Source organism: Eucyclogobius newberryi, unplaced genomic scaffold (genome assembly GCF_026437365.1).
Source record: "Eucyclogobius newberryi isolate DKJ021-1_F unplaced genomic scaffold, fEucNew1.0.hap1 SCAF_8, whole genome shotgun sequence".
In the NCBI taxonomy this organism is placed as follows: Eukaryota; Metazoa; Chordata; class Actinopteri; order Gobiiformes; family Gobiidae; genus Eucyclogobius; species Eucyclogobius newberryi.
The window spans coordinates 31,909,504-31,922,171 of NW_027316500.1; the positions used below are offsets into that span (position 1 = coordinate 31,909,504).

At 39.5% G+C, this 12,668-nt stretch overlaps 1 protein-coding gene across 1 annotated transcript in view; it reads left to right on the forward strand.

The window, feature by feature from the left end:
- The window catches only part of LOC140351152 (RING finger protein 122-like), a 30,244-nt gene that overhangs the window by 14,747 nt on the left and 2,829 nt on the right, over positions 1-12,668 (forward strand). The window contains exons 2-5 of the mRNA XM_072436868.1: positions 395-524; positions 4,407-4,446; positions 8,035-8,076; positions 12,281-12,363. Coding sequence (XP_072292969.1) covers positions 403-524; positions 4,407-4,446; positions 8,035-8,076; positions 12,281-12,363 — 287 coding nt within the window. The 5' untranslated portion in view covers positions 395-402. The remainder of the gene's footprint in view (positions 1-394; positions 525-4,406; positions 4,447-8,034; positions 8,077-12,280; positions 12,364-12,668) is intronic.

Sequence of the window (12,668 nt, forward strand, 5' to 3'; positions counted from 1 at the left end):
ATAAAAAACACATGACATTTCGTTCAAAGAAAAATAAATCAGACACTCACGAGATGATTTTCTGCAGCGTCGACTGAATTTATATTTTATATTTTGGCGTCTGACATGTTCCTGATTATTCCATTAGTTTGTTCTACGGTTACGAGGGCTGAGCGATGTGACAAGAATAAAATAAATTAGTCATGATTTAATTCCTTATTGATCAATCTTGATAATTTGTTTTGATTCAATTTATTTTGTATTAAAAAAAGAAAATGCCTTCAACATTAATTTCCAGTCCAAAAACGGTCCAGTCTTTTAATCGATGCCGTTTAACACGAGGAAAGTCAAAACTCTGCACTTTCATCTTTGGATTAACGAGGTAACTACAGTTGTGTTTTTGCTGCTCCTCCAGGCGAGAGCATGACCTCCGCTATGACCTTTGAGGACTTCCTTCATCTTCCTCTCAACGTTTACATCATCATCGTCGGGATCGGGCTGTTCGTGCTGCTGCCCTGCCTCGTCTTCTGCTGCTGCTTCATCAAGTAAAAGCACACATCCCGCAGTCCTGACCGTCCTCCCTGACCGTCCCCCCTGACCGTCCCCCCTGACCGTCCCCCTGACCGTCCTCCCTGACCGTCCTCCCTGACCGTCCTCCCTGATCGTCCCCCTGACCGTCCGCCCTGACCATCCCCCCTGACCGTCCCCCCTGACCGTCCCCCTGACCGTCCGCCCTTACCGTCCGCCCTGACCGTCCCCCTGACCGTCCGCCCTGACCATCCCCCCTGACCGTCCGCCCTGACCGTCCGCCCTGACCGTCCCCCTGACCGTCCGCCCTGACCATCCCCCCTGACCGTCCGCCCTGACCGTCCGCCCTGACCGTCCCCCTGACCGTCCGCCCTGACCATCCCCCCTGACCGTCCGCCCTGACCGCTCACCTTGTCTTCTGCTGCTGCGTTGTTAATACCGCGGGGAAAACCGTGACATTAAACTGAATAAACTGAGCTCGTCTTCTGCTGCTGATTATGACTTTATGAATAAACCAAACAATAAAAGTATCTGACAGAAATATGAATCAGTACATTTAATTTATGATTATTAAGTTAAAGGCGGTATTTGAGAACGCAGGTGGAAGTGCTCATGCCACTCCCCCGTGTGGACTGATACAACACACACGTGCGTTTGTTTATTAGCGCAACGGATCGCATCGCATCTCTCGTCTCCTGTAGATTTCTGTCCACTTCTGCGTCAGCTCGAACTGTCCTTCTCTGTCTTCATTTTGCCCCGTACACTGAGGGAACTATATTATGATAGATCCATGCGCTTAGGCACGCGGAAACGTGGGACGAGCCTGACGCGGCTGCAGGTGAGCGATAGGTGCGTTTTATGATTGATACGTGGCAGGACAAATGATTTATCCACGCCACGAGGAAATATGATAAAAAATTGCAGAAAAAAATCGTCCATACCACCTTTAAAAAATCAGAATAATAATAAAATATAATTTTAAATAATATTTAAAAAATATATACAATTTAAAAAATGTCATTCATTTTGTGTTTTTAAATGGTAAAAACAATTGTCTGTTCAGTGGGATTTTCAAGTCAATCATTTGCACAAAAAATAAAAAACTATAAAGAAATAAGCTTTTCTGTCAGTTTGAGCTGAATAATTAATTGTAGTTGTTTAGCTCTTTTTGCCACTCTCCATCAAACTGTCATTTTATCTCATTTTATTTTACGTATCCTTCTGTGTTAAGTGAAAATAATGAAATGCGGCAGAGACCAGGACGTGCGCTGAACACATCGGTCGCCGCGTCGAGCGCCGTCTTCGCCGTAAAAACACTGGCGGTTGAATAAACGCGGCTGAAAAATGTGCTCAAGCGAGAATAATGTTGAAAAGATCAAGTTACTCACGTAGAAGAAGAAGCGTGCTGCATTAGAGCGCTGTCGGCGTGAGCCACATACGTGTAGTAGGAGTGTAATTAAGTGTAATAACGTGTAATAGGAGTGTAATAACGTGGTAATAGCAGGCTAGTAGCAGAGGTAAACAAGAGTTCGCTCTAAGAGGTTAAAGAGCTGTAAAATAAACAATAAAACGTTTAAATTCTGGTACTCTGTAAGTGCAAAAGTTCATGTTTAAAGCTCGTACGACGGGTTTTTCTCATTCTCATGTTTGTTCCTGTGGTGAATAATTATTGTGGGTTTTACGTCCGTCGAGTGGCAGTTTGTGAAGAAATCGTGACAGTTAAAAGTTGAAAATGACAGGAAGTAGTGCAAAATCCCTCTGTGATGTCATCAAAAAGCGACATTCCATTAAAAATGCAGAGAAAATTGTCAGTTTAAACAGTCATTTAATAAAATAAAGGTGTCGTCAGGTGTAATTATTGGTCAAATCAAAACTATTGGATGATTTAAATGGATTTGGCTCTTGTTTACAATCTGGTTGCTAAGTAACAGTTGTGGCATTACCTTTGTCTGTCATATTCACTGGACATCATAAACGTCACAAAGATTTGCCAAACTGGAGAAAAGTGTGTTTAATGTGTCGCATAATGTGACTTTAAAAACTCTCAAAAAGTTCAAAATAACAAGTATAAGTACAAATGACGTCACAGATTTTGTACTTTTTAAATCTAGACTCAAAACGTATTTATTCAGACTTTAACTTAACACGCAGTAAAGTTCTGACACTTTTTATTGCCTTGAGTTGGACAAGGCTCTATCAATAAAGGTGGACTGATTGATCGATTGATTGATTGATTGATTGATTGATTGATTGAAGAAAAAAGCTTGTGTTCCATTTTTGTATTTATTCTTAGAAACTTTCAGAGTCATAATTATTGTGGAGCATGTTCTGTTTTTCTGTTGCCTGCGTTTTTCACTAAATAAAAAAACTCCTCAAACATAAAATGTATTTAAAAAAAATCTTGAGTCATTTTTAGTGTCTAACATTAGTGTACGTTTAGTGAGTAACATTATTTTTAAAGTTATGTTACTCGACTGAGACTCTTCCACCTCAAGTGCAATTTATTTTTTTTAATGTGAAAATATATTAATAATAATAAAAAATAAAGTAAGAAACAAAAATTAAATAAATGTAATCTAATCTAATCAAATTAAATAAAATGTAATAAAATGAATAAAATTAAATTTAATAAAATAAAATGAATACAATGGTAAAAACAGAACACAACATAAAAGTATAAATAAACAAAATTTTAAAAGTCACGTTACAAATGTTCCAACCAGAATGTCCCTCTTGGTCCTCCAGAAGTTGAATTCAAGTCGGATCCAGAAGTGCGTCTCATTCTTGAACGTGGAGAACGATATCGTCAGATCTGATGAAAGACGAGACGTGTTTCGTCTTGAACCAGAGGAATTCTCCCCCGACTCCTCCTGGAACTAAAGCTTTAACTTTAACTTTAAACACAATAAACAGCTGTGTTTATTGTGTTGCTCGTTCTGGACCTTTATAGCCCGTTTGTATCGCTTGTGTTCAAAATCTGAACGTGTTAGAGTTTAGATGTTAGCGCTCCGTTTGCTGAGAGTAATCTGACTTCTTTGTGATTGCCGCAGGTTTTAACGAGGAAAATTGCGCAAAAACGAAACAGAAAATGTTTGAAATTCATTTTACTGAACATTTTCCTCCAAACACAACATTTAATCACATTTCTCTGGTACATTGTCCTTTTAACGGCCGATTAAATGTTCTGAAATCTAAAAGTCAAGTTAAACAAAAGGTTGCATCATAATTTACTCATTTTTGTCTTTTGTATTTTTAGTGTAACAAAAAATGACGTGTAACGTGGCACAGAGATTTGACTTTTCAATCGAATCCACATTATGAAGAAAATAAATGACAATATGACATTATAAAAGTAATAATAGTGTTGTGGAAATGTTACTTTTGGGCTGAAATTGCAGAGAAAAACGTTTTGTGCAGCTTTCTCGTCAAAAGTCTGTTTTTTGCACGTTTTTAGACGCTGCCGAGACTAAACAATAGCTACGTTTACTGTAAAAAGAAGTGTTTGTTTATTAGAGATGTCCAAGTTATTCGGTTAATCTATAATTGTGATGTTCAAGTCACAAAAAGAACCAAAAAATGTGAATCGTGACAATTTTCGAAGGAAAAAATAAGTCTTTTTAGTTCAAATTATTGTCCAAAAAATATACATAAACGTAAATAGATTCTTTTCTCTGGCTGTTTTTCGTCACATTTATCTTTATTTTGTCTTCTATAGAGTTCAGTTTTGGTAAAGTTGGTCACAAACTGGAGGAAAAGTCTCATGTCAGAGCACGAGAACCAAGGAAAATGAAAGATTTCACTGTCGTTTGGCCTCAATAATCGTGATCAAATGCTACAGTAAAACCTGACGCGGAGATTTAATGTTTCCTGAGTTCAATTGTTTGTTCTGTGTTTTACAGAGTGAGACGAGAAGCAGCGCGGCAATATGTGTATAACAAGGTGAGAACTTTAAAAATATGTTTATAACAAGGTTAGAACTTTAAAAATATGTTTATAACAAGATAAGAACTTTAAAAATATGTGTATAACAAGGTGAGAACTTTAAAAATATGTGTATAACAAGGTGAGAACTTTAAAAATATGTGTATAACAAGATGAGAACTTTAAAAATATGTGTATAACAAGGTGAGAACTTTAAAAATATGTGTATAACAAGGTTAGAACTTTAAAAATATGTTTATAACAAGATGAGAACTTTAAAAATATGTGTATAACAAGGTGAGAACTTTAAAAATATGTGTATAACAAGATGAGAACTTTAAGAATATGTGTATAACAAGATGAGAACTTTAAAAATATGTGTATAACAAGATGAGAACTTTAAAAATATGTGTATAACAAGATGAGAACTTTAAAAATATGTTTATAACAAGATGAGAACTTTAAAAATATGTTTATAACAAGGTGAGAACTTTAAAAATATGTTTATAACAAGGTGAGAACTTTAAAAATATGTTTATAACAAGATGAGAACTTTAAAAATATGTGTATAACAAGATGAGAACTTTAAAAATATGTTTATAACAAGATGAGAACTTTAAAAATATGTGTATAACAAGATGAGAACTTTAAAAATATGTGTATAACAAGATGAGAACTTTAAAAATATGTGTATAACAAGATGAGAACTTTAAAAATATGTTTATGACAAGATGAGAACTTTAAAAATATGTTTATAACAAGATGAGAACTTTAAAAATATGTTTATAACAAGGTGAGAACTTTAAAAATATGTTTATGACAAGATGAGAACTTTAAAAATGTGTATAACAAGATGAGAACTTTAAAAATATGTTTATAACAAGGTGAGAACTTTAAAAATATGTTTATAACAAGGTGAGAACTTTAAAAATATGTTTATAACAAGGTGAGAACTTTAAAAATATGTGTATAACAAGATGAGAACTTTAAAAATATGTGTATAACAAGATGAGAACTTTAAAAATATGTTTATAACAAGATGAGAACTTTAAAAATATGTGTATAACAAGATGAGAACTTTAAAAATATGTGTATAACAAGATGAGAACTTTAAAAATATGTTTATAACAAGATGAGAACTTTAAAAATATGTTTATAACAAGGTGAGAACTTTAAAAATATGTTTATAACAAGGTGAGAACTTTAAAAATATGTTTATAACAAGATGAGAACTTTAAAAATATGTGTATAACAAGATGAGAACTTTAAAAATATGTTTATAACAAGATGAGAACTTTAAAAATATGTGTATAACAAGATGAGAACTTTAAAAATATGTGTATAACAAGATGAGAACTTTAAAAATATGTGTATAACAAGATGAGAACTTTAAAAATATGTTTATGACAAGATGAGAACTTTAAAAATATGTTTATAACAAGATGAGAACTTTAAAAATATGTTTATAACAAGGTGAGAACTTTAAAAATATGTTTATGACAAGATGAGAACTTTAAAAATATGTGTATAACAAGATGAGAACTTTAAAAATATGTTTATAACAAGGTGAGAACTTTAAAAATATGTTTATAACAAGGTGAGAACTTTAAAAATATGTTTATAACAAGGTGAGAACTTTAAAAATATGTGTATAACAAGATGAGAACTTTAAAAATATGTGTATAACAAGATGAGAACTTTAAAAATATGTTTATAACAAGATGAGAACTTTAAAAATATGTTTATAACAAGATGAGAACTTTAAAAATATGTTTATAACAAGATGAGAACTTTAAAAATATGTGTATAACAAGGTGAGAACTTTAAAAATATGTTTATAACAAGGTGAGAACTTTAAAAATATGTTTATAACAAGGTGAGAACTTTAAAAATATGTGTATAACAAGATGAGAACTTTAAAAATATGTTTATAACAAGATGAGAACTTTAAAAATATGTTTATAACAAGGTGAGAACTTTAAAAATATGTTTATAACAAGGTGAGAACTTTAAAAATATGTTTATAACAAGGTGAGAACTTTAGAAATATGTTTATAACAAGATGAGAACTTTAAAAATATGTTTATAACAAGATGAGAACTTTAAAAATATGTTTATAACAAGGTTAGAACTTTAAAAATATGTTTATGACAAGATGAGAACTTTAAAAATATGTTTATGACAAGATGAGAACTTTAAAAATATGTTTATGACAAGATGAGAACTTTAAAAATATGTTTATGACAAGGTGAGAACTTTAAAAATATGTTTATAACAAGATGAGAACTTTAAAAATATGTGTATAACAAGATGAGAACTTTAAAAATATGTTTATAACAAGATGAGAACTTTAAAAATATGTTTATAACAAGATGAGAACTTTAAAAATATGTTTATAACAAGGTGAGAACTTTAAAAATATGTTTATAACAAGATGAGAACTTTAAAAATATGTTTATAACAAGGTGAGAACTTTAAAAATATGTTTATAACAAGATGAGAACTTTAAAAATATGTTTATAACAAGATGAGAACTTTAAAAATATGTTTATAACAAGGTGAGAACTTTAAAAATATGTTTATGACAAGATGAGAACTTTAAAAATATGTTTATAACAAGGTGAGAACTTTAAAAAAAATTTTTTTAACAAGATGAGAACTTTAAAAATATGTTTATGACAAGATGAGAACTTTAAAAATATGTTTAACAAGGTGAGAACTTTAAAAAAAAAAATTATAACAAGATGAGAACTTTAAAAATATGTTTATAACAAGGTGAGAACTTTAAAGTTTAAACTGCACATTTCACTCAAACGCACTGAACACAATTATATTTCAGATTTAACTCAACGTTTCGCCAGTTTGTTTAAAGTTTATAATTGTACTTCCTGGTTGAACACGAGTAGAGGTGATTCCACAGCTGTTACCATAGCAACGAGACTGTAACCAAGAGCCACACTGCACATAAACGACACAACAGTTCTGATCTGACACAATAAGACCATAAAACACCTTTATTTAGTCCAACCATGGTTTAAACTGTGTCGCACACTGATGACATCACAGAGGGATTCAGCTCCACTTCCTGTCATTTTAAACTCAGATTTTTCAAAATTCTATTCACAAACTGCAACTTAACAGAAGTAAAACTGTGTTAAACATTTACCACAGGTTCTACACCATTAAACTGAGTCAGAATGATAAAAACAGGAGAAGCTTTATATGAATGTCTTTCCCGCTCTCATCCCCTCTTGACGCTGCACTGCCCCCTCTTGTTTTATTCCTTTTTGTTCAAATCTGATAAAAATGAACTTTCAAGGTGCTGTATTTATTATGTATTCACTTTCAGTCAAATCAAACAAAAAAATAACAAGAATTTATTAAATTAGCTTTAGGTTTGAAATTGTCAAAACAACAACAAACTTCTGTAATGTCTTTATATTTACCAGAGAAAATGTAGTAAAATCTGCAGTTTGCTCACGTTTATGATCAGAATAAAACCAAAATTTACTAAAATTCCAGATTCTCAGCTTCACAAAGAGTCGGTTCAAGAGCTCCGGTTCGACTCCGGTTCAACTCCGGTTCTGATCTGTTCCTCTTCTTCAGGTCGTCTTGAAAGGAGCCGGAAAGAAAATGGGTCTGCTCGGCGTAAGTTTCAAAAGTCCCAAATATCAACCTTTCACAACAAATACTGCACAAGTTACACACACTTAAATACTTAAATACTTAAATATTTATGTTTCCTTTGGGGTTTTTGTGACAAGCGCAGATCAACTGTTCCAATTGATTTGCAAAGAAAGACAATGTTTAGAGCGCCCCCTACGGTTTGAACGACACATTAAACGAAAACGCAGATGAGATAAATATATTTTGAATTTGGCAAAAAAATATAAAAATTAAAAGTTAGTTTCTTTATGTAAATTCTGCATAAATTTGACTGGAATGAGTGTCCCTGGTGTGATGTCACTTCCTGTATGAGTGTCCCTGGTGTGATGTCACTTCCTGTATGAGTGTCCCTGGTGTGATGTCACTTCCTGTATGAGTGTCCCTGTTGTGATGTCACTTCCTTCATGAGTGTCCCTGGTGTGATGTCACTTCCTGTATGAGTGTCCCTGGTGTGATGTCACTTCCTGTATGAGTGTCCCTGTTGTGATGTCACTTCCTTCATGAGTGTCCCTGGTGTGATGTCACTTCCTGTATGAGTGTCCCTGGTGTGATGTCACTTCCTGTATGAGTGTCCCTGTTGTGATGTCACTTCCTGTATGAGTGTCCCTGGTGTGATGTCACTTCCTGTATGAGTGTCCCTGGTGTGATGTCACTTCCTGTATGAGTGTTGAATGAGCGTTTTCTCCACATATACCAGCTCGATTTGTGTAAAACTATCATTTATATGTCCGACAGGTACAAATATATCACATAAAGTTAGAATGGAAGAGGTAGAAGGGGAGCACGGTGGCAAAGACAGTTAGCGCTCTTGCCTCCCAAGTAGGAGATCATGGGTTTGATTCCTCCCTGTGTTACCGTGGGTTCTCTCCTCCGTGTTCTCCGGCTCCTCCCACCGTCCAAAGACATGCTGTTGGGTAAAATTGGCAACTCTAAATTGGCCCTAAGGACAGGTGTTGAAAATTAGAATATTCTGCTACACACACTTAAAACATTGCATCTGCTTCATCCTATGTCCTTAAATAAATGATATATATATATATATAATATATTATGGTAAAACCCTGTCATCTAAAGGAGACGTGCGTTCATGGGCCCTTTAAAGGAGACGTGCGTTCATGGGCCCTTTAAAGGAGACGTGCGTTTGTGGGCCCTTTAAAGGAGATGTGCGTTCGTGGGCCCTCTAAAGGAGACGTGCGTTTGTGGGCCCTCTAAAGGAGACGTGCATTCGTGGGCCCTTTAAAGGAGACGTGCGTTCGCGGGCCCTCTAAAGGAGACGTGCGTTCGCGGGCCCTCTAAAGGAGACGTGCGTTCGCGGGCCCTCTAAAGGAGACGTGCGTTCGCGGGCCCTCTAAAGGAGACGTGCGTTCGCGGGCCCTCTAAAGGAGACGTGCGTTCGCGGGCCCTCTAAAGGAGACGTGCGTTCGCGGGCCCTCTAAAGGAGACGTGCGTTCGCGGGCCCTCTAAAGGAGACGTGCGTTCGCGGGCCCTCTAAAGGAGACGTGCGTTCGCGGGCCCTCTAAAGGAGACGTGCGTTCGCGGGCCCTCTAAAGGAGACGTGCGTTCGCGGGCCCTTTAAAGGAGACGTGCGTTCGCGGGCCCTTTAAAGGAGACGTGCGTTCGCGGGCCCTTTAAAGGAGACGTGCGTTCGCGGGCCCTCTAAAGGAGACGTGCGTTCGCGGGCCCTCTAAAGGAGACGTGCGTTCGTGGGCCCTCTAAAGGAGAAGTGCGTTCGCGGGCCCTCTAAAGGAGACGTGCGTTCGCGGGCCCTCTAAAGGAGACGTGCGTTCGCGGGCCCTTTAAAGGAGACGTGCGTTCGTGGGCCCTTTAAAGGAGACGTGCGTTCGCGGGCCCTTTAAAGGAGACGTGCGTTCGCGGGCCCTCTAAAGGAGACGTGCGTTTGTGGGCCCTCTAAAGGAGACGTGCGTTCGCGGGCCCTCTAAAGGAGACGTGCGTTCGCGGGCCCTCTAAAGGAGACGTGCGTTCGCGGGCCCTCTAAAGGAGACGTGCGTTCGCGGGCCCTTTAAAGGAGACGTGCGTTCGCGGGCCCTTTAAAGGAGACGTGCGTTCGTGGGCCCTTTAAAGGAGAGGTGCGTTTGTGGGCCCTTTAAAGGAGACGTGCGTTCGTGGGCCCTTTAAAGGAGACGTGCGTTCGCGGGCCCTCTAAAGGAGACGTGCGTTCGCGGGCCCTCTAAAGGAGACGTGCGTTCGCGGGCCCTCTAAAGGAGACGTGCGTTCGCGGGCCCTCTAAAGGAGACGTGCGTTCGCGGGCCCTCTAAAGGAGACGTGCGTTCGCGGGCCCTCTAAAGGAGACGTGCGTTCGCGGGCCCTCTAAAGGAGACGTGCGTTCGCGGGCCCTCTAAAGGAGACGTGCGTTCGCGGGCCCTTTAAAGGAGACGTGCGTTCGCGGGCCCTTTAAAGGAGACGTGCGTTCGCGGGCCCTTTAAAGGAGACGTGCGTTCGCGGGCCCTCTAAAGGAGACGTGCGTTCGCGGGCCCTCTAAAGGAGACGTGCGTTCGTGGGCCCTCTAAAGGAGAAGTGCGTTCGCGGGCCCTCTAAAGGAGACGTGCGTTCGCGGGCCCTCTAAAGGAGACGTGCGTTCGCGGGCCCTTTAAAGGAGACGTGCGTTCGTGGGCCCTTTAAAGGAGACGTGCGTTCGCGGGCCCTTTAAAGGAGACGTGCGTTCGCGGGCCCTCTAAAGGAGACGTGCGTTTGTGGGCCCTCTAAAGGAGACGTGCGTTCGCGGGCCCTCTAAAGGAGACGTGCGTTCGCGGGCCCTCTAAAGGAGACGTGCGTTCGCGGGCCCTCTAAAGGAGACGTGCGTTCGTGGGCCCTTTAAAGGAGACGTGCGTTCGCGGGCCCTTTAAAGGAGACGTGCGTTCGTGGGCCCTTTAAAGGAGAGGTGCGTTCGTGGGCCCTTTAAAGGAGACGTGCGTTCGTGGGCCCTTTAAAGGAGACGTGCGTTCGCGGGCCCTCTAAAGGAGACGTGCGTTCGCGGGCCCTCTAAAGGAGACGTGCGTTCGCGGGCCCTTTAAAGGAGACGTGCGTTCGCGGGCCCTCTAAAGGAGACGTGCGTTCGCGGGCCCTCTAAAGGAGACGTGCGTTCGCGGGCCCTCTAAAGGAGACGTGCGTTCGCGGGCCCTCTAAAGGAGACGTGCGTTCGCGGGCCCTCTAAAGGAGACGTGCGTTCGCGGGCCCTCTAAAGGAGACGTGCGTTCGCGGGCCCTCTAAAGGAGACGTGCGTTCGCGGGCCCTCTAAAGGAGACGTGCGTTCGTGGGCCCTCTAAAGGAGACGTGCGTTCGTGGGCCCTCTAAAGGAGACGTGCGTTCGTGGGCCCTCTAAAGGAGACGTGCGTTCGTGGGCCCTTTAAAGGAGAGGTGCGTTCGTGGGCCCTCTAAAGGAGACGTGCGTTCGTGGGCCCTCTAAAGGAGACGTGCGTTCGTGGGCCCTCTAAAGGAGACGTGCGTTCGTGGGCCCTCCTAAGGAGACGTGCGTTCGTGGGCCCTTTAAAGGAGACGTGCATTCAGAGTTCATAATCGTGTAAAACTGGTTCTTCCTCATTGTTATCTCTTATTTGTTCATTTGAAGCGAGTCTTGTCCTGCGTTTGAGGCTCGATCAGGTTATTTATCAGGTTATTATGACTGAAACATTTCCCATGAGACAAATGAACAAAGTGAATATGTGACAATCGGTCTTTCATTATTGTTGATGTTCGGACAAGAAAAATTTACTTTTGTTAATTATATATCTTTTTTCATTTCATTAGAACATAGAACAACAAAACAACAACATTTGTGTTCATCTCCAGGGGAAACGGACAAACGGCAGAAGAACAGTCTGAAAATAGAATAAAAGTCTCAAGTTTCACCCGTGACTCCCGCGTTATGCGCTCTGCATTGAAACCACCCACGATGATCATTTTTATTTCAAACGATTAGATCTCAATTAAACTAAAACGTGATTAATTACAGCCCTGATAGTGTAATAGAATGAGGTGTACTTCTGTTCACTTTTCAGCGCAACAACTGCTAAATATTGTGTGCAAATAATAAGTACAAATGCTTAGTACAAGTGTAAATAAAGTTGGGTTGGTTTAACTCTTTGACAGTGCGTTTGATGGTTCTAACCTCCTGAATAATAAACGGGTTTGATAACGAGTCATTGTTCTTGGCGTGTTCTTCTTCTAGCAAACGTGTGCCGTGTGTCTGGAGGAGTTCAGGACGAAGGACGAGCTCGGCGTGTGTCCCTGCTCCCACGCCTTCCACAAGAAGTACGTGCAAGATGCGTATATTTGTACAAAAAGCGTATATTTGTACAAAATGCTTTAGTAGCTCTTTGGGTCCACGTGAAACTGCTTCTGCTTCGTCCAATTATGAAGCCTGATATCGCCCAGGAACCAGGAAATACAGCGTTGTAATTGAGAGCATGTACCCTTAGCATCTACGGTTCGCATGGTAGTTAGCATGGCAGTTAGTATGTACCATAGGGTAGTGTAAACTGAACCTCACAGCAAGAAGGTCCTTTCTGTGAGGTTTGAATGTTCTCTCTGTGTCTAGTTTTTCCAAGGGGAATAAT